This window comes from Papilio polytes, unplaced genomic scaffold (genome assembly GCF_000836215.1).
Source record: "Papilio polytes unplaced genomic scaffold, Ppol_1.0 DF824169.1, whole genome shotgun sequence".
Lineage (NCBI taxonomy): Eukaryota > Metazoa > Arthropoda > Insecta > Lepidoptera > Papilionidae > Papilio > Papilio polytes.
Window position 1 is genome coordinate 2,751,276 of NW_013525035.1, and position 26,724 is coordinate 2,777,999.

Below are 26,724 nucleotides of genomic sequence, written 5' to 3' on the forward strand. Positions count from 1 at the left end.
TTTTTAAATTACCACTGCAGAAAACATGTGCAAAAACTAAAAAACCAAAAACAAAATAATTTGGTTTTATTTCGTTGTCGCAGAAGCTGATAACACTGAAAAGTAAGATTGTTTGTTCGGCTTTTGGTGTCAGTCGCTTAGTGATTTTTTTGTGTTTAATTATAGAAATAATCAGTGATACCGCTGCATAAGTGAATAGAAGATGGTGTAATAATTATGTGATGTATTTGTAGTAACGGTCGCGTGTTGTGTATAAAAAAAGCAGTTTCTTCCGCCATGACAATGGTCCGTGCGCTCAGGAAGTATCCCGCGGCACTTGCCATTTATTTTGGGTGTATCGCATTGTGTTATCCAATTCTAGGTAAGTATTGAAAACAAATGTAATACTTAAACCATACAATTTCATACGGCATTTATTTGTGCCGTATATTACAGTAAATCGAACATGCTAACATGAATTCCTGTTTTTTTGCCACAAACAGCGACAGATATTGGCATCGGTACGAACGGAAGCATTTCCGCATTTATTTTATGTTATAACGGTTCTACAACTTTAATATAGGCAACTAATTTTCTTGTGACTTTTACGAACTTAATAAACATATGTATTTATGTTTATACCGTTTTATATCTTAAGCAATGTCAACTTTCGTTATCACGTTGCTTCTACTTGATAGATTACATCTTATATAGAATATTTGTTTATTTACATTAATTTGCATACATTCACGATGTTTTTATTTTGAAAGTCTTAAGTTTATACTCAATTTTTTTGCATATTTTGTATCATAAATGTGTTATATAGGAACTAACTAGAATAATCTAATATAAAATTTGAAATACATGCATTCTTACTACTTTTTATTGGATTATTCATTAATCCATAATAGGGCTGTTTATAAGATAATAAATTTGGAAAACAAGATTTTCTATAACTAAGTTATATATGTACTTATTAAGACCCCTTAGTTTTATAATTAGGTTTTATGTTTGAATCCTATAACAAATATAAATGACCTTCATCTTCTAGAAGCCATGAAAGTGAAAAGTATGTTATATAAAATTATGAAAACCTAGTATTAAAGATTGTTTACTTGTAACAAAACAAGTAAACAAACTACAAAATAATCAAATTAAACATCTCTTCCACTAATGAACTTTTTTCAACAAGAAAGCTTGCATTCTACCAAGTTATATTTGAGTCCAATAGAGATGAATTTTAAGTTGTATAAAAGTCATTTATTATTATGATGTATATCACATATTTGCTTTATGTATAACTATTGTACATAATAAATATGTATGTGAAAACAGAGTGTACAGACATGTATTGAAATTATTCCCACCGGATGCAGCTGAAATTAGAATTTCAATATCTTTGAAATTTATTCTTGGATAACAAGTCACGGGTACTTACTATTCCAAGGATGAATGTGCAGTTGAGTTTCATTTTTTTTATCTATAGCACTACCTAGAACAAATGGCAAAGAAACTAATTATTAAAAGATACTAGAGTTTCAATTGTATGCATATAAAGATGGCTTTATATGACATTTAAAATAATTATAAACAGGAGTTGCACTTATTATATGATAAATAGATTTATTATAATTATTTGTGATATTTGGACTGATACATATAGACTGCTTCAAGCTTTAGATGTTTAAGTTTTTTTTAACCATAAGGTGTCAAACAAGCTAGTGGCCACCTGAATCTGTCAAAATGGCGAAGTGACCGATGCCCATACACATTTGCAATAGCGGATGCATTGCCTACCTTTAACCGACGAAGGAGAAAACATACATAAAGAGAATATTTCCCCTTCCTATGCGTCCCAACAATAGCTTTCCTATAAAAAGTGTTGTACAGGCTTTTGACAGTGCCCCTATGGGTGTGGGATAAAAATGCAAAATGAAGTAGCCTATGTGTTCTTTTGAACTATACGCTAGATGTTTCATCAAGATTCGATGATCTGTTTAAAACGTACAGTAACCTAACGTATATATATCCAACCATACATCCATCCACATCCATACACCATTATATTATAGTAAGATTTGATTTTTGTTTCAAGCAGACAGCATTTAAAGCATTCCATGTTTAATATACATCAAGATTTTAACATATATTTTAAATGTTCGTAGTAAAAATCAAGTTATTGTATTTGTTTTTATTTAAGGACTATCAGTAAATATTTCATTGTTTTTATTATGTAAAAAATGTTGTTTTTATTGCACAGGAAATAAAAGGGATGACCATGTTTTTCATACAATAAATTATATTATGGTATAATTTCCCATATTAAGGTTGATAAACTTCGATCTAAGAAGCTAATAAATAATTTTAATAGATGTACAAACTATTACAATTAATATGTAGGCAAAGTTATGAACTTTGCCTACACCGTAATTAACGTCATTCTTCTAGTAGGACATTATCGTAACATCCGTGTGAAAGGCCCTTAATAAGCGCAGCTTGCGTCCACATGAATTTTTTTTTAATCATTTTATGACGCACATTCCGCCTGCATTATTCAAATGTAACAGACTAGAGATGAACTAAAAATATTTCTGTCGTTTATTACTCGATTTATGGAAACGATATTTTAATGAATCACTCAAATTCTGATACTAGGATATGCAAAAATTACGCTTTTTGTATCAGTAAATTGCATTACAGAAGTAAATATAGATAAAACATCTAATTTAGATGACAGGTACTATAAAATTAACACATAAAATTGCATACATGTTACAAGTATGTAACATATTGTTATATACTTGTGTCGACCTACGCCATTTGAATACTCACAACTCTATTATTAATAACGTGCGTGTCATGTCTTTACTGAAGTAGGGGAGTATATCTCCATTAGTTACATATGTAGGGATCTATTTAATTTATAAGAGAAATATGGACTTCCACCCTTGGTACTGTTGAAGAAAATTCCCAATGACACCTAAAGATCTTAAAGTAGACTGTATTTTTGTGAAAATACGACTGTCCTGTTGGCTGAGCATCACTAGTCGACATTGACCGCAACCCTGTCGACCGTAGCTGCTCCATATGTAATTCGAAACCAATTGCCTGAGGTCGGCTGTTACGTATCGCTAACTAAATGAAAAAAAAAATGCACGAACTAACAATAGTACGAAGATATTATTTTTTTAAAACAAAAAAAGGTTATTAGTTTAGATATTACATTGTGAAAAAAATGTGAGATCGAATTTTTAATTTGTTTGATGAATCTCTGAATGAAGTATGAGCTTTTAACGAAAATATTTGCATTCAATGTAAACGCACCTTAAATTACTTTACCTTAGATTTACGTTCGATTTTGACCATTGGATCTATACGACGATGCAAATTAATGACCTGATTTATTCCCTAATTAGTTGTTAATTAACAAGATTGTTGGTTCGTTGCCAAAAGTCGGTAAGCCCATATCGGACTAATGGATTTTTGACCACACCCCTATAAGGGTAGAACTTCGTAAGGAATTAGTATAATGCTGATTTAAAGGTATGATCACGTTTTTATTACTATGCTGTTACTTTATTTAAAAAAAATATGTCATTTAAAATCGTCACGAGACATTGTCACGATGCGTCGCAGATTCTATTCTTTTTATAGGTTAATGGGCAATCGAGTGGCATAAACGCATAAGCTGTTGCCCGTAAGATGCAGTTCCACTAAAGTTACACTCGTGAACGCGCGTATTATCAGAGGAAATGTACCTTAAATATTGTGTGATCTGGCGACGGTTTGGCTCAATAAAATTACGTTATTTATTCAGAAGACAGGATGTATATTTGATTAACGAGATGTTATCGAGTTTCTCGTTAGAGCAAATTGTCTATTCAAAATGTTTGTTCGATACAGAATTCTTAGAATCTACCCAATTATCAGAACACGCGGTTAACCGAATTGCCTTTTATGATGTTCAGATGTAAATGTTTTAGCTAGTTTTGGATCTAAATATGTTTGCAGCACTTGACGACATTGTTAAAAGTTATAGTTTAAACGGCGTTTATACGGCGTCCCCTTTTTTACCATCCTTTTTGGAGAGCGGGAATAACAGTCTAATGGAAAACTGCGCCCTTTTTCATCCAGAGCCCTGGTCGGTCGTCCAACTACGCCGAAGCCTAACGCCGATGATCTTGCCTTCTTTGGATACCTAATAGCAAAATGTACATGTAATAACACTCAAAAATGTAGTTTCATGTCTAGACTAAGATAAAATGGATGCAATAGAGAAAGGATACTAGTATTGGTGTCAGCTGTATAGCACCTACCCGCATTCAATGTCGTGATTACGCGTCGAGATTCGTAGTAATGGGTGTCCCAATTGGCAACGGGATCAATAAGTCTCGCACTTCTTGATCCAATTACTGGTGACTTCGATATAACTACAGGAAAAGTATCAATTAATGTTTGACTATAGTTAAAATTGATAAGCTTTTGACTATAGTACAAGAATTACTGCTTTGTCAAACTTCGTTTCACATCTTTTAAGATTTTATTGGTCTCCGTGAATCCCCTTTTGCTACATTTCTAGACCTTGAACCTTCAGCTCTATCCCCTGATAATCGTATACCCTGGCTGAGGCTTTCGTAGATCTTTGTGGTTTAATGTTCGTAAGATACGGGTTTGTTACCACTGATTGTTTTAGCTCCTGATATTTCGGCACAGTTGCATGCGCCATGATCACGGGCTGACTGAAATGATGCGGTAATGTGAAAACTATATCACTTTGGGGTTCCATTGAAACTAGTATAGAAGATTCGATTTCTCGATGTTTTCTTTTGCAATCCGTACTCTAAACTATTGTGCTATTACCACTTGAAATGCGAATTTAGTTAATTAAATTGTATTCCGTTTGCGCATGTTTGTGTTAAAAGTGAAACCGGATGTTTCGCTGTGTAGCTCGCTATACAATTACTACCGGTTCACTGCGATCAAATATCTCTTATAGCTTATAGAAATGTTTAAAATATAGTGAAAGTGATATAACGGAAAATTATAATTGGGGTAGAATTAAATTCTAAACAGTTTTTCATTCCTATGTACTTTTTGGTGGATTTTTGAATACGACAGACAGATTGACTAAGTAAATCTTTGCAAATAGCTCTTGATTCTATTTTCTACAATAGAATTTATCATCCTTATATGGTTATAATATAATAACGGAAGCAATCTCGTTACAAGGCGTGAGGGCGACGTTCAACTTCCGAATAATCGGAACCAACGGATGACATGTTATTGGAAATATTCTGAATGACGTAACATATGTCTTTGTATGATAAAGACCTCGTGGCCTAGAAGAGAAGCTTTTGTTAGGATGCTATTTTTGGTACACCTTTAGTGAACCCCTACCAGCAGCAACCAGTTTATAGTCTTTTGCCTTGTAGTGAGATACGTGTAAAATATAAAAGTTGTGGCCACGATACATGCAAACAAATAAATACATGAAAATGCATACCAAAACAATTTGAATGTTCATTCCGTATGCACATTCATTCTGTAATTGACTTTCATTTGTAGAAGGCTTTAAAATGAGTGCACTCGTAGAACTTGAACTAGATTTCATCTGGGTGACCTAGATGATGAGTGAGAGAGGAATTCAAATTAATTATATTTGTGAATTTCCACTTCATATGGTCATTATCACATTTCTTTCTTCTAATCTCGTATTGGTATATTTACGACTATCATTTCTTTTAGCTGCTTTCCAAGTGTGTTTCATATTTAATTGCAGTTAAACTTGCGTAGTACTCTCAAAATAATAGTACTTTCATAAATATACAACACTAGCTTGTCCCGTGACTGTCCGCGAGGAATTAACATAAAAACTTAGTATCGCTATTCTTTTCTGGCGTTACGTTATAAACAAACATCTATTCAAAGTTTTACATTTATAATATCAGTGAAAAAAGATAATTTCTATTTATGTATTTCTATAGGTCTATACGTAAGTAGTTTCGTCGTTCATCACTAAGAATTACCTCATAGTTCTGTTTCAATTGTGCGTGTGTTCGTGTATCACTTAAGATTGGCATTGTCTTAGCTGTCGACAATCAGCTGTCGGAGCTGTCTGGTAATTAGTGGGAGCCACGCGAACGGTGGGGGTCGGGGGTGTCTAGACGCAACTAGGGTTGACAACCGGCTCCAAATTTGATTGTGTTAATTATAATTCATAAGCAATTTGGAATCAGCGTTACAAGGATTTGTGGTTGTGGGACATTAATAACTAATATGTTTATTAGACTGTCCCAAAGTTGTCCTACCGGTGAACAATTCCTTTTAATTGTTATGAGTTGAACGAATTCTGCTTTCTACTTTAACTGGAGCAATTTATACTGAAGCTTGTTGCCTCTTTGCATTAGGACATGAATAGACGGAGGTTCGGAATTGGCACGCATAAATTATCTGGATAGTGGTGTTTAAGTATTTATAACATAGTATAAGAGACTTACTAACAACTTGATGAGCTGACGTTTACGCTTGATATAAAAGAAATTATTATTATTATACTGTTGCCAACCCTATCGTCCTTATCCACCCCCGTTCAACAACGTATTGTGTATTGGCGGTGGATTTTTGTATGGCTTTAAAGTCGCAAAGCGTCAAGCGACGTCGTGTCTTATTATTTTTGAGCGTGTCTTTCAAAGTTTTGTAATACCCTCCCTAGTAACACGTGGAGGTAACTACCGGTGCCAGGCGTATTAAATGAGTCGCGTGTTATACTACTTCTATTATATTTTTAACACCTTCCCTGCCTTCCTATTTTCACGATATCTTCTCTTTGGCGTATACATTTTACTAGACCATTTAAACATGTTAGCGGCATTAGACGTGTTAACCAGGATGGTTTGGCATACTAGTATGTACAGTTGAGCGCAAAATATTTGTTTATTTCATGTTATCAAGGTCGCTAACCAATGAGATGTCGAATGACTAACGTCGCGTTATACGCAGCGTGAGCATGGAATCTATTTGTATTATTACGTGTAAATTAGATAACTTTACGCATAAACATAGGGTGGTCCGGACGCAGGACGTTGGTCCCCTTTTCCGTTGTCAGCAGATCCGACCAACCGGTTGAGTCAGAACTGAGTTACGTATACTATGACGTAGGAGTAAAGAGAGCCCTATGTGACAATTGCTATTACGAGAATCAAATTTAGTTATTGCTAAATGAGTGTAGGTATTTCTGCATGTGGAAGAAATAGCGTACGGTTATCTGCCAGGATTTTAAGTTTGGATGGCACTATACTTAGAATCTATGCTATTGCAGTTTGCGGTATAAATATAAAATAAAATAACATTTAATCCTTAAAATCTAAACCAGAACCAGAAATAACAAAAAAAAAAAACAAACAAAGAACCCAAGACATACAGTAATTAAATACAAAATAACAAAACTGTAAGTAAATAAAAAAATATAATGAGAAATTGCAACTAGTCCGCACCAGGTAGGGTCAACGCTCAGCTTTTCTGGGAGGCTCTGAGGTACCCAGGGCTGATCTATGAGAACCTTTAGGGTCATGTAATTAGTAACTTAATCTATTAATAATTGTGTACAGTAGTAGGTGGGTAGATTTTCACAGCGTTTTGTATAAATCGACAAGTTAAGCGTGGTTGAGTGTAAACGCACTCTTACACAAGTATAATGTTACACCATTTGACTCCTGCGGTTACTGTTACGAAGTAAAATCGTTTTGACAAGCGTATTTATATTGTATTGCATTAGTTATTTGTGGATTAGTTTCGTTTAATATGCCGATTGTTAGAATTGAGAACAATGCGGTTATATAGCCGTGGATAGAATATCTGGATATGAAAATGTAAATTGTCTTACAACACGTAATCTTGATACTTTAATGTGAAATTTTGGATGGATGAATCTTTGTGGGGGTTAGTAGCCTAAACTGCTAAATGGATCTCGGTGAAATTTATCACAAATGTAGAATATATAGAAGACCACATAGGCTGCTTACTAAGTTTTTTTTTTAATTCGCGCGGGCGAAAGCTATATTAATATTAATTTTATTTAATTAATTAATAAAGAGGAATGTGTATTTTTGTATATATTCGATTCACGTAAAATCTACTGGGCTGATTTTAAATGTTCTTTCACCATTAGAAAGGTAATTTATCTGTGAATAACATAGGCATTTTTTATATTTTAATTTCACGCGGGCGATGCCGCAAGCAGCAGCTAGTGGTTAATATTTGTCTTGTAATTTCTCAATGATATAAGAAATGTAATAGTAGTGGAAATTCGGCTACATTGTCAAGGGCACGGTATGGCATGGCTGTAATCGGTAACTCTGTCGCAAGTATACAAGGCAATGAACTCGATATGAAAATAACGGACGAGCCATTCTCCGAGCCTGTTACGTAACATCGCACTCGACAGCTGGTGCTATCAAGCCATAAAGTTAGATTTTGTTTATTTTTATGCAGCTTACGCTCATTGTTTAGAGGATACAACCTGAAGTAAGACACTCTCCATGTAACTACTAAAACTTTTTTCTTTTTAAAAGTGTATTTTTTTTCTGTATATGTATGTAATTAGTACAGCCGGTCACCCTAATAATTTAGGTATATGTTACTTGAGTTCGAAGGAGCTAGCTGAAAATTGGCACAGGAACGGCTTAGTCCATCCTGCATACGTTGAGCTGGCTACCTTTTGCCACGATTGTATGTTTTCTTTAGAATATGACCTTTTATGTAATTTCTTTTTTGTGGGAATAAATACATATTGATTCAAAACCAAATATGACGTGAGGGGATTCAAAAGTAGAGTAAATAGCTACTTATTAATCTATTACGTGCATTACGACTGCATCACTACTTTCTTCAGGTGGGATCGTTGTCAAACGCGGGCTTAACAATAAAAAAAAGTTAGTAATTATTAATGGTAGCTCAATCTACTTATCCGGATTACCTTAATACACTCAATGACAAAAATTAGTAGTACCTACGCTTTTATAATTATTATTTATTTCTTAAGGAGAAATTGGAATTTTAAAAAGTTTAATACTTAGTTTTGACGTAGAGTATAATTTAATCATTTTGCCTTCGAATCTCGGGGATATTACCAAATTGGGAAATTTCCATTGATTGATTTTATCCTTTAATCTTTTAGGAATACGGTCTAGTTTTATTTGAAGTATTATGTGGAAGTACTAAATTATTTATGTGCTTATCACTTGGAAGTGTTGATAAAAAGGGAGAGTATGTGCGGGTGTGCAAGGGACGTGTTTATCTCAGTTATAAATAAAGACTCGTAACAATGCATGCTGTTGGAATTATTTGTTTATATTGTTGAATTTCTATTTATATTTTAAACGTGTGTAGAAACAGGAATTATTACAATGTTATTTTAGTATTAAGAGAACATAAGTATACAAAGTTGAGAGAAAAATGGGCTTAAATATACAGGCAATACGATTTAGAAATTGATAACAGATAAAATGTCAAGAGGGCAATGACCTTTCGTAATTTAAACTGCTGAAACCGACTGGTGAGGTATCCAGTTCGTTTCTAGCCGACTTCTTAAAGAGATAGGTCCTCAATTCGCCTGTATGTTTTTTGTTACGGCGTATCTCAGATCCTGGATGTCCGATTTAAAAAAATCCGTTCTTTTTTTCCAAAATTAAATAATATCCAGTATTTTTTGAGTTCTCGGTAAAGCAAGTCGAAAAGTCTGTTAAAACTATTTGCTCCCGAAATTAATAGGGCAACAGTATATGCATTTATTTACTTTTTGAATTTACAATTAGTTTAAATATGTATATAGTAGCACGTAGGCTTAATTGCCGATGTAATGTTTGCACATTCAACGGTCCAGTTTTTGAATAGAGCTTTTAAAATGCAATCAACAAGCCACGCCTCATTTTCGAGTAGTTTTATTGTTCCATCCACCATCAAAGCCCCAAAGTCGTTTGTAATGTCTCACCCCTTTAATATTTCAAAAAGTACCCCTGCTCTTGTGTGGGATCGGAACATGGCCGTTTTGAACTTATAATTACTAGGAATCAACTTTCGAATATTACTTGTCATACTTAGTCCTTACTAATGGCTACCACTAGACCGCGTAAGTAATGAAATTGTACTCAGAGATAGCACTAACATTTATCATGAGAGATATACATAAAAATATACTCTAAAAATCAGTTTGAATAATGACTATTAAAGAATTCTGAGTGTAGAAGCTATTGTGGCAGTTAGTACAGAATTATCTAAACTAATATTAAAGAATGAACTAATCTTACAGATGCGTTCATTGTTTTTGAAGCCGCATTAGTGTTTTTTTAAACTCCACTGCCACTTCCGATACGCCTTTTCATTTCCGGGCTGATTACGCGGTCAAATATAACATAGCAAAAGGAACTAAAAAATATGACTAAGTTATAATTACCAGCTTTTAAGTTTAGTTATCTATAACATTTATTGCATCAAAAATATTGTATTCACGTAAATTGATTTAAATCATAGCTACAAATCAGATTACTGGTCGAAAAAACAATAATTAGGAATATAATCCAACCAAGTAATGTTTAAAAATGACATTGATTAAATTGGGTTATTAGCTTTCTAAGACATAAGTATTAATATTTATTAGAGTCCATTCTATTTTATTATTTAACTCTATCAGAAAATATAATCTGGAATAAGTAGATTAAAACGTGTCTACATAAATATGTGAATCATAATAGCATGCATAGACCTGTCTGTTAGGACACAAGATGCGTCATTAGGCGCTAATTGCAGGCTTCTTTGTTAATTTTAATCCATACTATAGTTACATGTGATACGTTATATTTATGTACTAAGTTACTACTATGGGTACATACGCTTTTTATAGGTGTAGGAAAAATTTTAACTGTCATTTGAATTGTAAAATTTGTAAAAGAACTGTAAATATACACGCAGTTTTAACTGAACATTCGACTGAGATCAGCTAAATCTATCAGGAGTGAGTCTAATGGTGGCATTAACATTTTGCCTAAATAGGCACAGTTTTTAATGAAGAATTGGACTGCTCAGTAAATTTGTTAGAACTGAACGTTTATACCGGGATTTAGTTTTCTTATAAAGGTAGGAATGTCATTTGTGCTTATAGCTAAGTTGTTTAATTTGCGTCTAATAATACACGTGTTTCAATTTATGAAATGAAAATCGAAGTGAAATTACTACAAAATAGGGCACTGGAAGTCTTCGAACATCACTCCGGTAATTATGATTGATGATTGGATTTGTACTTCAGTGTATTATTAAGTATAATTAATAATAGAGTATTTCTACAGAAACGACAAAGAAATTCTGGTTTTGAAAACATTTATAACCGTTATGTTGTTATTCAAAATCAATACATATGCTCTAGTTTTACTACTTTGTGATTTTAACAGCAAGGTACCACTGCCGTAACACTACGATATTAATATTAAGGTTTCACTTATTTAAATGCGAACAACTATGTTATCTATACTCTATACTTATTATAATAAAGCGTAAACACACACTTTGTTACCTAAGATGTCAGCAATTACAGCAGGTTTTTGAATAATTATTTTTTAATAAAAAGCCTTACACTTACGTCACGCTTTAGGCTATATATTTGTACGCTATTAAAGTTAGGGGTAAATATTTTGGATAAAAACCCAAATGTGGAAAAAAGACCATACGATACGAGCTGCCACCATTAAGGAAGCAAGGTTGCCATGCTTTATCATAATGTCATGTCATTTTCACATTTGCAATTGATAATTTGAGACATGTAAATAACAAAATTAAATTTCATAATTTTGTGCTGGCAAAGTCGCACGGGAACAGCTAGTGGAAAATATAGAAAGATGTAGGTTACAGTTAAGTGTTTTCAAATTATAGAATTATTATTTAGTTAAATTAAATTATTTAATTTTTTTTAATTTGTATCGAGAAATAGTGATCACGAACGGATCCGATACTCGATGTTTCAGCATTGACCGCATTGTAATTTAAAACTCTAAATATGAGAATCCCACATTAGTATGGCTTTATACCCAAAAGCGAATAGTTGCCTCCAAAATTTCGCCTTGACACAAAAAATAAAAAAAATCGCATTGAGTTCAGTTCGTAATTTAATATTTTTTAATCCCATAAATAAAGCTTTACCAAGGCTTTGCAAACAATTGCATAATTTCTTCAACAAAAGACACCGCTACGTATTGTTTTTCATACACTCAACACTGAATGAGGATAATTTATTCTTTTGTTCGGTATTATACATTTTACTGTCTTGTCAACATAAATACGAGTACTGTAACAAAACTAGGTATAAAACATCCAAGTGTAAGTTAACAGTTTCATTAAACTTTGAACAATGTATAGGTATTTATAATCTTATAGAATACTAGCTGTTGCTCGCGACTTCGTCCCCGTGAAATTAAAAAAATAATAAAAGATATAGCCTATATTACTCACAGATAAATTACCTTGCTAACGGTGAAAGAATTTTTAAAAATGGCCGAGTAGTTTTTGAGTTATTGAGAAATATTTCCTTTTTAATATTAATACAGATTCGTTAAGAGCAGAGCAAGCCCGTAAAATTGCGTTATGGTATTGACTGATTCCATTTTCTCTGTCTTGATCTATATATTTATATAGTAAGGACTTGGAACCATTTTATATATTTTTGGTGTCTAAAAGGTATGTTCATGTAGGATGTTTTGGTACACTCCAACGTTGGCAATACACATATCTGTTACGAGCATTAAAGTTGTCCATCAGAATTATATTTCTGTTATTGCCCATAGCTCAAAATGCTCCAGAGATACTGGATGTGTCATCACCGAAGGGCGAGGTGGGGAAGCAGGTCAACCTCAGCTGCAGCGCGGCGCCGGAGACCGCGGACATCCAGTGGCTGTACCAGAGCGAGCCAGTCAAGCTTGGCGACAGGTGACAGCTTTAATCATATTGTGACAAGTTATAAGTGATATTTGACTGTTGAGACCATCAGTCGTGAAAACATAAGGTGAAATTTTGTGAATAAGGCTGAAGGCAGAAGACCGCTGAGGCATTAATTATGACTTCTCTAGTGCCCATATTAAAATGTAAACTGACTTTTGATGATTTTAACAATTGATTTATTTAATTTTTAGGATCAAAGTCAACACGGAAGAAAGACAGCTGCAAAAGAAAGATTTAGACGGCAATCCGCAGAAGTATAAAATGTCCAATTTGACGATAAATAACGCGACGTCCCATGACGCTGGTAACTACACTTGTATCACACAGCTGGGGGAAGCGAAGATCGAGAGGATTCTGCTCCTCGATATGAGTTTCCCCGGAAAACTGGTGAAGAAGACACTAAGTCCAATCAAGCAGAATGCGACTGATCAGGCCAATGTTACAATGCAGTGCGTGTTTGAAGGTAAATTTTTAATTAAATTAAACATATCTTGATGTTTATACTAAAATTTTATTATTAATTTGTGCAGCTAAATTAATAAGTCTTATTTTTTTATTATCGACAGTTTACAAACCAGGCGAAGTGAAATGGTGGAAGAGAGCGAAAGAAGATGAGGCGATCGAGTTAGATTCGAGAACGGGAAAAAAGCTGGACTTGAAGCAAATAGAAAGCACATACATTCTCCATATAAAGAATCCAGAAGATAATGGCACGTACACCTGCGAAATCTGGGATCCTGTCACTTCAACAAATATCAGCGGAGAAATCGATGTGATGGTCTACGCTATCCCTTTAGTTGTTATGGATACAGTCATCCCTATAAGTTCTTCACAACTATTCCTGAATTGGACCATCCGAGCGTACAACTCACCAATCAAAAGTTACAATCTAATGTACCGAAGGTTGCCATCAACTGATTACAGTTTGTACACTAGAGAAAAAATCGGAGTTAAAAACATTTCATTCGTTATGGAAGGTTTAGAGAAATCGTCATCATATCAACTTAAATTGGAAGTCACTACAACGTATGGACAGAGCAAGCCTCACGTTTACGATACTATAGTGAAGACTTTAGACAAGGATCCGATTTTTGTACCGAATATAACTATAAATGGTTTCTCAGCAACTTCGGTGACAATCGGATGGGCGCCTCCGCCAGAAAGTATAGCTGAATTAATTCACTACTATATTTTAGAAGCTAGGAAGAACGATGAATCTCCAAGGAGGGCGTATCATTCGAGAGATAGTAGGAATCTACCGTACATGTTTGACAATCTGGAACCAATTAGCACTTATATTTTTCGGGTATGAATTTCAAATCCTTTTTTTTATTTTTTAACTTGGTTAACGAGTGACCGGGAACCTCAATTCGTTTAGACAGCGAAGCGATTGATGCCCATAGACATTCGTAATTGCAGATGCGTTATCTACCCTTAATCAACAGAGGAGACGCACATAAAGAGGATATTTCTCCTTTCTAAGTGTGTCCACAGTCAAATTCATTTCCTCTTCCAATCCTTTTCATATAAGAAAATAGTGGGATATTCCATATAAAAAAATATTTAGGATAGCTATCCTTTACTGACGCAGACTTTTTTGATGAACCCTGTATGAGATAGCAATACTAAATATCTAACTCTTTTGCACTCCTTTTCAGGTACGTGCGTGCTCTGATTTTACGAAGCGCTGTGGCAACTGGTCTGAGGAGGTGAAAGCTATTACCTTAGGAGGTACTCCGGGGAGGCCCAGTAATGTCACTATACATTGCTCTGGGGGGTATATGAACCTCACCTGGGACCCCCCTCTCAAACTGAACGCGGAAATAAAAGCATACAGTGTAAGTTACCTCTGTACTTAAGCTTTTTCACTTCTTTAGCTTTTACTTTTATAAATAACAAGCTGTACCCTAACAGTTCCATCCGTATGAAATTATAAAAACTTTACTCTTTACATTTGTAAAATTTTCAGTGGTAAATGTCAAAATTCAAATTTAGAAATGACAACGAAAGCCATTGGATTACAATAACTGTTACCATGGCAACCTTGCGTCCTTGATGTCAGCTTGTAGTTTTTGTCCCTTTCCGGAATGGCGGTTTTTTTTTCAATTTGCTTACTCGCTAAGTTTAATAGCATGATATACAGCCTAAAGCGTGTCGTAAGTGTAGGGCTTTTTATTAAAGAAAAAAAGTATTCAAAAATATTCTGTGTATGCAGAAATCATTCAAAAAAATTTTAATCCCAATTTTTTTAGTAGTATCTGTTTATAAAATTTCTATTTATTGTAAATCTAATACTAACTTTAACAGTTTTATGTTTTTTTTTATTTACAGATGAATTTGAGCGGTTTAGCAATATTTAAAGATCGTTTTGGCAGAGAGCTGAGGGATACATGGGGACCTATGTACAAATCTAAGACCAATGATACGAGGAGCGCACGGTACGTTATTTATTATCTTTTGCTCGCGACTTCGTCAGCGTGAAATAAACAAAATACAAATTCAACACTTAGGCAAAAGGCAAATACACAAAAATGTCAACTGTTTCATGTTGACGTCTTTAAAAAGGATTATTCCCAACCGTCACCCCGCTCTGTCCCCACGTGAGAATAAAAATCCATTTCACCTGTTGGTCCCACTATCACCAATAAAGTGACAGATGGAGCCGTTATGATATAAAATAATTTCCAACCATCCCCTCGTCGAAAGAGGTGGGACGGGTGAAACTTTATTCTCCACTGTCCCCGTGTGGGGACAAAATGGTGTGACGGTTGGGAATAATCCTTTAAAAATACTGAGCAACTGAACAATACCTTATAAAGCCTCTTTTAAGAAGTTGCTTAGTCTATCTTTCATTTACTAACAATATTAATCCAGAAGTCCAGTTTATTTATGTTATTTTGTAATATTTTCAGTTTCGATGATCTACCTCCGAATACAAACTACACGGTGCGTGTGAGCGCGGTGACGCGCACGCGGCGACGCGGCGAGGAGGAGACCAAGCACTGCGCCACGCCGCCTGCGCCCCCGCACCCGCCCAGGATACGGTGGTTCAAGGTTATATGCATTTTGTACACAATTCAATACAATTAGACCCCCTTGTCTTACTTAAAATTATTATAATTAATCCTTATCCAATATTGGGGAAATTATTTCCCACTTGACTTACCGTAATTTTTTTTTCTTTACTGGTAACTCAAATCAGTCACAACCTTAGGAAAGATATGAATGCTAGTTTTTTTTTTAAAACTTTTTAATTCAATTTTAGAGTTTTGTTTAACAAATCTGGTACAACTAATTTATTTATTATGAACCATCCTTCAACAGGATTGTGAATTTCGTTAGTTGTTTGGATAGACTGATGGCGATCTTCTATCAGAGTAAAAAAAACTTATTAGTATTACATAATTTATGTATAAATCTGCTATCTAGAAGTAATAATTTTTGTTGTTATCTTGTAGATCGTTGAAAATGAAAAATACAAATTAAAATTAAACTTGCCTCGGCTGTCAGAGAGGAATGGACCGATTTGTTGCTACAGGTAAATATGGCACTAATACTTCATTCAATAATGCAACTTTTTAAAGATTTCCAAGTCCAAGAATTATGTTCAGATTAATTAATTTCTTAGCAGCAACAACATATTTGTACAGCACTATTGGATAAAACACGCTACTCTTGTTGCTGTACAGCATTTCCTTTAAACTAAAAGACTACAAGTGTAGATTTTTCTTACTCTACACTAAAAGATTTTTTATATTAAACGACCTTGAAACGATTACCTAAGTATCTACCGTTTCAATGTTTTCAGTTTAGAGTCGATAATATATTTGAATCAATAATTTTTGTATCAGGATATTCATGGTGAAACTTCTACCGCGGACGGATTGGAGCAAATTGCCTTCTCCTCAAGAGATCAGTATTGTAGACTACGAGGAGGCTCACGGCGTAAGACCAGTTCTCGGCGCGTATCTCGCTGATGTCTTCTCACAGTGAGTCATATTGTATAACACGATTCAAACTTTACAGAGGCTCGAGAACATGCTAAATGTTCTGTGCTAATGTGTATTCAAGGAAACAAACTTAATCTAACCTATATAATCAAATTCTTGCAAGCCCTTATTGAACGGAAGATAAAGGAGGAAGTGTAAAAGACTTACTTAACGGCCGATGTTATTTATGTTTTTTTTTTAAATTCACGTTATCAAACAGTACAATGTACATAATTATAATAAAAATGTCTACGGTAGTTACTTTCTATGAAAATAATTTGGTCTCCCATAGACAAAATATTTTTTCTATTGCCATTGCGATATGTGAATTTATACATTTTTAACAAAAAAGTCAGATATTAGATATCGATTTAAGAAGATTTCCAAATTCGTTAATCCGCTTTGACGATAAACAATTGATTTAACTCACTTTTTTACTATTTTTCAGTGACAAATTCCCACCAATGGCAGAATCAATGGATATGATAATGGGCGATGATAGACCTATCTTTAGTGCGGACGACTCCACATTGCACAGTGATATGTGCCGGCGGTGCCTCAAGCGACCTCGCCGCCCCTACTACGACCCCCCACCACCTAAAGTGATCACCACTACCACCACGATGGCAACCACTACAGAAGATGAACTTCTAGATGACGACTTATCTACAGATGAACCGGAAATCAAAAGAGAAAGAAGATCTTATCCGGAGATAGACAGGACAGATAAGTAAGTTTTGAGTCGAACTGTACATGTACACTGTCGTTTTTTCATTAATTGCTTTAGTTTGTAATGTTATATACTAGCTTACGCCCGCGATTCCGTCCGCGCGGTATTAAAAAAAAACAAGTATCCTATGTCTTCTTTCACACTATCCTATATATTTATGCTAAATGATCCGTTTAGCAGTTTAGGCTACAAACTAACATCCATCCATCTAAACTTTACATCATACTAATATTATAAATGCGGAAGTTTAGATGGATGGATGGATGTTAGAGTTTACAGCCCAAACGGCTGAACAGATTTCGATGAAATTTGTCATAGATGAAGAGGATAGTCTGGAAGAACACATAGGCTACTCACTTTTGTTTTGTTTTTGTTTCGACGAGGACGGAGTCGCGGGCAAAAGCTAGTTTATAATATTAGTATGATGTCTTAAAATATTATTTTGAGTTGTTGAGTGTTATTTCGGTCGAATTTTTCTAAAATATCTTAAAGAGAATGTCACATGCACAATCAAAACTACTGTTAACTAAATTACTAAAAAAAACAATTAATGTTATTCAGTAGTTTCGGAGTCTATTTAAAGCCAACAATCCTCTTTAACAATATATCTCCTATTGGTATAGATATAAGGTTGCAATTTGTCTGATTCCAGTGATTACACAAGAAATCCGATGATGGGTGACAGCGTGGATGATGATTTCAAAGTAAAAGACGGCCTTCTTGACCCTGAGGCTAATTATACGCTCTTCGTTGAAGTGATTTGTAAGTATTAGATACTAGCATTCGCCCGCGACTATCCCCTACATTTATACCAATTTATATCGAAATCCTTACAGCTATTTTGGCTACAAACTTTACAATATTAGTATGACTAGTATTCCATTAAAGCTTTTAATTATAAATTATAAAATTAAAATATTTCTCTGTCATTGGCCAAGAATTGAAGTAACCATGGCAACCGTGAATCTCGATGCCATTGGCTTATAATTTTTGTCTCTTTCTCGCATGGCAATTTTTTACAATATTAAAATTATTTAACCCCCTAAGTTTAGTAGTGTAAAAGTATATATTGTAAAGCTTTTTATTAAGATTTTTTTTTAAAAATATACTGCGATCGCTTATATCTTTCATAACAAATTATCAATAAGTCATTTATATATAAATGTACATAATCAGCAGTAAACAGTCAATGTATGTACAGCTGCAGGTCGTCTGCAAGAGGAGCCAGTGTTCAGTGACTACGTGAATGTGCTGATGCCGGCCCCCAGCCCTGCGGGGACTTCTCCCTCCGCGTTTATAGAGATTGCATTACTGGCAAGTACTTTATATTTAACTAGCTTTCGCCTGCGACTACGTCCGCGTGGTTTAAAAAAAAAACAAATGTGAGTAGCCCATTTGTTCTACATCGAAATCCGTTCAGCCGTTTAGGCTACAAACTCTTGGGTCGTCGCGGTGGCAAGCGAAAGCGATCCCGTGGCGTCCCACACAATGGCCAGGAGGGAACAGAGAGGTTTAATGGGTATGCCCCAATATGGGGAGAGTCCCACATAACTCTCGTGCCTCCCCCGAAGCACGGAATATACATATACATTCCCCTCAAAAAAAGGCTACAAACTCTAACAAACATCCATCCTAAACTTTCGCATTTATAATACTAGTAAGATTAGTAATAGTGATTCAACGTATAATTAACCCTGTTTCAGGTGACGTGTCTGGTGGGCGGTCTGATGGTGGTGGGGATGGGCGTGCTATGCGTGGTGCACACGCGCCGCTCGCACAAGCTGCCGCCGCACGTACACGTCGAGATGAACCCGCTGCAAGTCGCACTCAGGTAGCCACAATTTAATGGATATTACTAATTATATTTCGACACTAGCTGTTGCTCGCGACTTTGTCTGTGTGAAAAAAAAGCAGTTGGACATGTTACTTTTTGAAATGAAAAAAATAACTATTACCAATAAAATATTTATATTTGTTACTATGTTACTTGGCGATAACGTGACTTTTTAATGGTGCAAGATTTTTTTAAATCGGTCCAGTTCTTTTTGAGTCAATACATACAGAAATTCAAAAAAACATATCATTATTGTTTATACTATTACGTTATAGTATAGATTTCACCGGCTGATTGTGATTTATTGTATTACTAGCTTTCGCCCGCGACTCCATCCGCGTGGAATTTAAAAATAACAAAAGCGAAGCCTATGTGTCCTTCCACACTATCCTTTAGGTCTATGGTCTAAATTTCATCAAGAATAGCGTAGGCTACAAACTCGTAACAAACATCCATCCATCCATCTAAACTTACGCATTTATAATTTTAGTACGATTACATTTAGTAAGTTGTTTTTTTTTCTAATCAAGTTAATGTGTATAGATACGTGGTGGGGTCGTTAGGGGGTCGGCAGCAGCTGATCACAGCCGTGCCACCAGACATGCCGCCCATCCCCAAGGAGGAGCTCGCCGCTGCATACGCCGAGCGACAGGCGGACTCAGATTACGGCTTCCAGAAAGAATTTGAGGTATTTATATCTTTAAAATATATAAATTGTTAATTTAAAATAAATGAAAAATGTATATGAACCTGGTGTTATGTAAATTTGGATAATAAATATCAAATTTATAGTTTTAATGGTGATCCAACTATATTTTGTAAGTTACAATAATTTATTTTTATTTTTGCGTATTTCTTAATAAACTTACAATCGTTTTATGTATTTTATTTTGCTATCTAAATTTGATATGCAATTCAAATAAACTTGTGGAATAAAACCCTGATTTTTTAATAGTAAGTGTTAGTACAACATTTTTTTCTTTGTAATTTTTATTACAAATGTCAATGGGCTTCTACGTAAATTAAAATATGTTTTAATTTAAAATTAATATTTATCAAGTTTATAAAAAAAAAAATCAAAGAGTAAATAGCGAAATTTTGTCTTATGATAGTCTACGTAGGAGTCATCGATACATTATGAAAATGCATGAAATTGTAATAATCACCTTTTTGTTTACAATACTTTTTTTTTATCATAATTGTGCTGTTTCATAATCCCCGTACAAACCGGGTATGTTATTATCGTATTTAAACGGGCAACCAACAACGACAGTTGTTACAGATGCTACCGGAATGTTTCCCCGACCGCACCACGCACGCGTCCGAGGCTCGCGAGAACCAGCCGAAGAACCGCTACCCGGATATAAAGGCGTACGACCAGACCCGGGTGAAACTGTCCCAGGTCGACGGGATATCCGGATCGGATTATATCAACGCTAACTACGTTATGGGATATAAAGTTAGTATTCATTCTTAGTAATATTATAAATGATAAAGTATGGATGGATGTTTATAAGAATTTGTAGCCTCAACGGCTGAACGGATCTCTATTAAAAATGGCATAGATGTAGAGGATAGTCTGGAAGAAGACATAGGCTACTTTTTTTTTTTTTTTTGGGAAGCTAGTATATTATAAATGCGAATGTATGTATGGATGGATCTCTGTTATCACATATTTAACATCTCCATAACGGTTTCATGGATCTAGTTGTAATCTGGCATAGATATAGAACAATGGAATATTATATAGATTAAATAACAAATTCTTATTCAATATCGTACAGACATCGCGGAAAAGACTAGTATTGATATATGGTAAAATGTATGGATATAGATTTATTTTTAAGCGAATTTATAATATATGTAGACAATTAAAATTCTTCTCAATAATGTTTTGCTATCTGTCCAATTACGCTAACAAAGGATCCGATGGAATCTAATCAGGTACTGCATAGCAAAAACTTGTAACGTATTTTTACTCTTTTTTAAATTTACTTGCTGACCCTATTGAGGTCTCTGACGTCACGATATGGTGCAGTTTCACGTAGTTACTGTCATATTGATATTGTCTCTGTTCTTTTCCTACAAAATAACAAGGATGACAATAATCTGTAAATTTTATTTGATTTATTATTCTAATATATTTTAACTAAAACAGGAGCGGAAAAAGTTCATCTGCGCCCAAGGACCAACGGAGACGACTGTGAATGACTTTTGGCGTATGATCTGGGAACATGGATTGGAACTGATCGTGATGCTGACCAACCTTGAGGAGTACTCTAAGGTGAAGTGCTCCAAGTACTGGCCTGATGACTCACGAGGGCCCAGGGCTTTTGGAAACATCACTGTCTATCATGTATCGGAGAAGAGGTAACAATAAAATAATTTGACTGATTGTTTACTTTGTGTAGTTAAATTAGAAATTATAAGAAACTTCTAAGCAATGTTTACCTTTTGTAATGATCTAAAAATATTGATTAAAAACAGAATTGTTTGTACAAGCAATTTCAACACTAAACCATTAAAGTAAATTTATATTGCCCTTCAAAATAATTTATATTGCCATATCCAGCCAGTAAATAAAATTTCTCATTCCCATTAATTTCGACTGTTTTATGCGTTTTTTTTTAAAATTTTAAATTGCAAGCAGTATTTAATGCGACAGATTTTGTAATTTTTTTTAATCATTTATCCTAATATTAAATATGCAAAATCAATGTTGATATGTAAGGTTATTGTATTTAACGCTTTTTAATTATTTTTAAGGTATTCTGATTACATCGTGAGAGAGTTGAGAATAACGAAGCAGCCTCTGAACTCTGACGGACAACCTATCATTGAGAATAATGGAATCAAGAGAAACGGGGGTAAATAAACAATGTTACTTTAATTCACTAATAAACTATCCAAGATTACAACCACAATCAAACGCATGGTTTTTTACCCGACTGATAAAGAGGGTAATGTTGTTCATGCGTAAGTTTTTTATGTACATGGGTTTGTCTTTCAATTCTATTACGATCAGTGATTCTCAACCACTGTGCCGCTGCACTTTTGTGTGCCGCCATATTTTTCATATTTCTGACATAAATTATTTATGCAGCGTGTTGTAAGTAAATAATTTTTATCTTTTTCTTTGTGTGCCGTCAAATTTTAAAATCGTTAAATATTTACCGCAACAAAAAAAGGTTGAAAATCACTGGACTAAAGGATTGAACTGATTTTGACGAATAAGATATAATTCGATTCGTCTTTTACTCCAGAATGTCTGGGTGTATAAAACATCAGTTCCAAACACCTACAGTGGAAATGAGAATTAAAACCAAGTAATTAGAATTCAAATCTCATCGTATCTTTATACATTTCTAGTTTATTTTAAAAATTTATTCATCTATTAAATTTAATCAGTCGGATTTAATGTGTGTATATTTGTAGAATGCAAGGAAGCAGCGGACGGCAGTCACCCCAATTCTCCTCAGAGTCGTGGCGAGTCGCGTCTCGTACGTCAGTACCACTTCCTCATGTGGAAGGACTTTGCTGCGCCGGAGCATTCTTACTCCATATTGAAATTTATTAAGGTATTATTATCTTAGACTAGATAGTCGTTTACCCGAAGTATCAAACATCCATTCGAATTTATATTTAGTATGAAGATGCCTTAATAGATAAGAAAACTTGTAGAAAATAGCCTCCACGCACCTCTAATTATAAACTAGCTGTTGCTCGCGACTTCGTCCGCTTGTAATAAAAAAATAGTAAGATTATGGCCTATGTTACTCAGTGATAACGTAGCTTTTAAATGGCGCAATTTGAAATTGGCCCATTAGTTTTTGAGTTATATACATGCAAAAATTTAAGTCCCTTACTCTTTACCATCCTTTTCTTATAAGGAAAGGATGTGAAGAGGAAGTGGATTCGACGGTAGGGGAGATGCATAGGAAGGGGAAATGTCCTCTTTATGTGCATCTCCTTCTCCGTCGGATAAGGGTAGGCAACGCATCTGCAATTGCAGATGTCTATGGGCAGCAGTCGCTTCGCCATTTTAGCGTATTCAGGTGGCCTTGTGCTCGATTGCCACCTTATGTTATAAAAAAAAATCAAATCTTTTCTCCTCACAATGTTAGTATAAATTTAGGCTTAAATTTTCGATAAAACAAATATTTGTGAGACGGTTTTTGTAACGTTATCGATATGTGTTCAGCGTCGCTACGAATACGTTCTCGCAATTTACACTCAAATATTCGTAATAGATCTGAGCATTTGTATATTTCAGCGTGTGAACGAGGCGTGGTGCAACATGTTGGGGCGGCCGGTGGTGGTGCACTGCAGCGCGGGCGTGGGCCGCACCGGCACGCTGGTGGCGCTCGACTGCCTGCTGGAGCAGCTGCGGGCCACGGGACACGTCTCCGTCTTCAACACTGTCGCTGAACTGCGCCGCCAGAGGAACTTCTTAGTGCAGTCGCTGGTGAGTGACGTCATATTAACGAACTATGAAATTTTCAATTTATAATATCAAAGGCACAAATGACTATTAGACCATTCGCAATTGTCATTGGATAACAATTGCTTTTACCATGACAACCTTGCTTTTTTTGATTTCTGCTTGTAGTTTTTGTTCCAAATTATTTACTCCCTAAGTTTAATAATGTGATATTATATAACCTAAAGCGTATCGTAAGTGTAAGGGTTTTTATTAAAGAAAGAATTATTTAAAAAGTTGATATCAATAAATAGTTATATTTGTTGTTACAGAAACAATACGTTTTCGTATACCGAGCGTTAGTAGAATACGCGCATTACGGAGATACGGAGATACCCGCTTCACGACTCAAGGCCAGCATCGATCGACTCCGTAACACGCCCGAAGGTGCCGACAAGTGCCTCATGGAACACGAATTTGAGGTACATTGATCGCTCGTCAAACATTATATACTATAACCATATTAAATTTCATATTTAACACGCAATGTATTCTATAATATATCCTCGGCAACGTCGACATGTTCAAAATACATTGCTTGCTCATTACTATTATCTCGAACTACTTTTCAAATTTAACGCGCAATGTATACTAAATATGAGTTTTTATTTGTAGAAAATGATGAACAGTCCTGTAGCGGAGGCCGTTAAGTCGTGTTCTGCTGGTACCGGAGAAGAACTCCGTGTACGCAACCGCAGCCCTGACTGCTTGCCTTACGACCGCAACCGAGTTATACTCGCCCCGATACCTGGAAGGGACTTCTCTACTTATATCAATGCCTCTTTCATTGAAGGTATTACGATAACATGACACCTTATAAGATGACGTAACGACAAACTATGTAAGCGAAATGATAAGAGAACATAAATAGTATAGAAACAAGGAAAGGGTCCGATCATCGATACAATACGCTGTTAACTTTAAAAACGACTATGGAATTGACAATCTATTATCTATCTCTTTCTATTTCATGTATTGATCATATGTCAAGTTCAAGAAGATTTGCCAATAATTGGACGGTCATTTTAGTAATATTAAAATATGTTTATAGCATTAGAAACAAGTGAAACATTGAAGATTTTTACCTAAAATATGATGTATGTATTTTAAATGTTTTTTGTTTCTTTCTAGCGTATGACAATTCGGAAGGATTCATAATAACGCAAGACCCGATGCCGAATACTATTATGGACTTTTGGAGGATGGTGTCCGAGCATAATGTGGCCACTATAGTCATGCTTAGTGAGGTAAGTATCCTAAAGGACTGATTTAGGACATAGCACGAAAACTAACGAAAAAGTATTTGTAACATCGATAACATTTGTATTGGAGTTCTGCGCCCTATCAGGTTAAAATCAAATGTATATCAATGATATTATAAAGAGGAAAGATTTTTATTTTTATTGAAATAACTCAAAAACTACTGGGCCGATTTCTAATATTATTTTAATGTCACGGGGACACAGTCGCGGGCAACAGCTGGTCTTATACAAATTTATTCGACTTACAAGTACTTTTTTGATAATTTTCGTGCCATGTACCATGATTTTAATGAGTAATGTATGATTTTTATTCGTATTTTTTCCTCTTAAACATTAATGAGGTTACTGTTATTGAGTTTTTATGTTTTCTAGTTGGGCGAAGGCAAGTGCCCTCGCTACTGGGATGATGGCACGGCGCAGTACGAGCACCTCTCGGTCGAGTATGAAGAGAGCGAGTCCTGCCCATACTATACTAGGCGGCAGTTCAGAGTCACCAATAATAAGGTAATATGCAACTTCTATACAGTTAAAAAAATTCAGTTATATTTGATAGATTCAAAACTGTGAATTAAATATATTTGTATAATATATATGGTTGTACTGAAATAAATAAATTATAGTGTATGTAATAAAAAAAAACATATTTCGTGGATACCATTTTATTAAACTTTTCTTCAATCTGGCATGGCCGTATTTGTTTTCAAGTAATCACTTACAATGGGTCGATTTGAATGGGACTTTTATTTACTTTATTAATTATGCGTTGAAGTGGCAAGACCGCTAAAAAACACTACGTATATACACATTTTTGTACTTTCGTGTAATTTAAAATAACATCGCAATATGTGTAGAGCGGCGAGTGGAGCGAGGTGCGCCAGCTGCAGTACCAGGGCTGGCCGACGGCGGCGGGGCACGTGCCCGAGGTGACGCGCGGCCTGGCCGAGCTTGCGGAGCTTGCCGCGCCGCTCGCGCCCTCCGCGCCCTCCGCGCCCCCCGCCGACACCACGCGCCGCCCCCTGCTAGTACATTGCCAGTGAGTGACAACCCTAACATAGTACAATAGGACTTGAGGCCCGAGCCCGAAGTGAAGTTTGCACTTATCGACCTCATACTGCCGCCCGCTAGTCCACTGCCAGTGAGACAGCCCTAACGGGTGCGAGCCAACCTCTAGTATGCCAAACCTCTAGTATTTGAAAACTAGGCCACTATCAGCGTTAGGCTAGTACGTAGTTGCGTGGTTAAGTGCAACGGATTCGTGAATTACAGTCTCATAATCCTGTTAATCCCGCTCCCCTCCAAGATAATAATGAACGGGGCGTCGTAGGAATCTTGCCTAGGGCGCTGTAGTGCTAAATCCGGTACTAAACTAGTTGACCTCAAAATCAGCTTAGCAGCTTGTAAATACGGATTAAAAGATATCCAATAAAGAAAGATGGATGGGTGTTTGTTAGAGTTTGTAGCTTCAAAGT

General features: G+C 35.2%; 1 protein-coding gene across 2 annotated transcripts in view; it reads left to right on the forward strand.

Moving 5' to 3' along the window:
- The first annotated feature begins 95 nt into the window (after positions 1-95).
- Positions 96-26,724, forward strand: part of LOC106111381 (tyrosine-protein phosphatase 69D) — a 28,917-nt gene continuing 2,288 nt past the window's right edge. Inside the window, exons 1-24 of one of the 2 annotated variants that reach the window (XM_013293437.1) lie at positions 96-361; positions 12,807-12,948; positions 13,152-13,423; positions 13,527-14,266; positions 14,619-14,798; positions 15,292-15,398; positions 15,873-16,014; positions 16,419-16,498; positions 16,812-16,949; positions 17,398-17,679; positions 18,332-18,441; positions 18,881-18,993; positions 19,383-19,510; positions 20,057-20,201; positions 20,787-20,972; positions 21,672-21,883; positions 22,280-22,380; positions 22,949-23,091; positions 23,787-23,978; positions 24,266-24,415; positions 24,609-24,786; positions 25,125-25,240; positions 25,628-25,759; positions 26,107-26,288. In XM_013293437.1, the coding sequence (XP_013148891.1) occupies positions 277-361; positions 12,807-12,948; positions 13,152-13,423; positions 13,527-14,266; positions 14,619-14,798; positions 15,292-15,398; positions 15,873-16,014; positions 16,419-16,498; positions 16,812-16,949; positions 17,398-17,679; positions 18,332-18,441; positions 18,881-18,993; positions 19,383-19,510; positions 20,057-20,201; positions 20,787-20,972; positions 21,672-21,883; positions 22,280-22,380; positions 22,949-23,091; positions 23,787-23,978; positions 24,266-24,415; positions 24,609-24,786; positions 25,125-25,240; positions 25,628-25,759; positions 26,107-26,288 (4,256 nt within the window). In that variant the 5' untranslated portion in view covers positions 96-276. The remainder of the gene's footprint in view (positions 362-12,806; positions 12,949-13,151; positions 13,424-13,526; positions 14,267-14,618; positions 14,799-15,291; positions 15,399-15,872; positions 16,015-16,418; positions 16,499-16,811; positions 16,950-17,397; positions 17,680-18,331; positions 18,442-18,880; positions 18,994-19,382; positions 19,511-20,056; positions 20,202-20,786; positions 20,973-21,671; positions 21,884-22,279; positions 22,381-22,948; positions 23,092-23,786; positions 23,979-24,265; positions 24,416-24,608; positions 24,787-25,124; positions 25,241-25,627; positions 25,760-26,106; positions 26,289-26,724) is intronic. The other variant, XM_013293438.1, reaches the window with a different exon arrangement.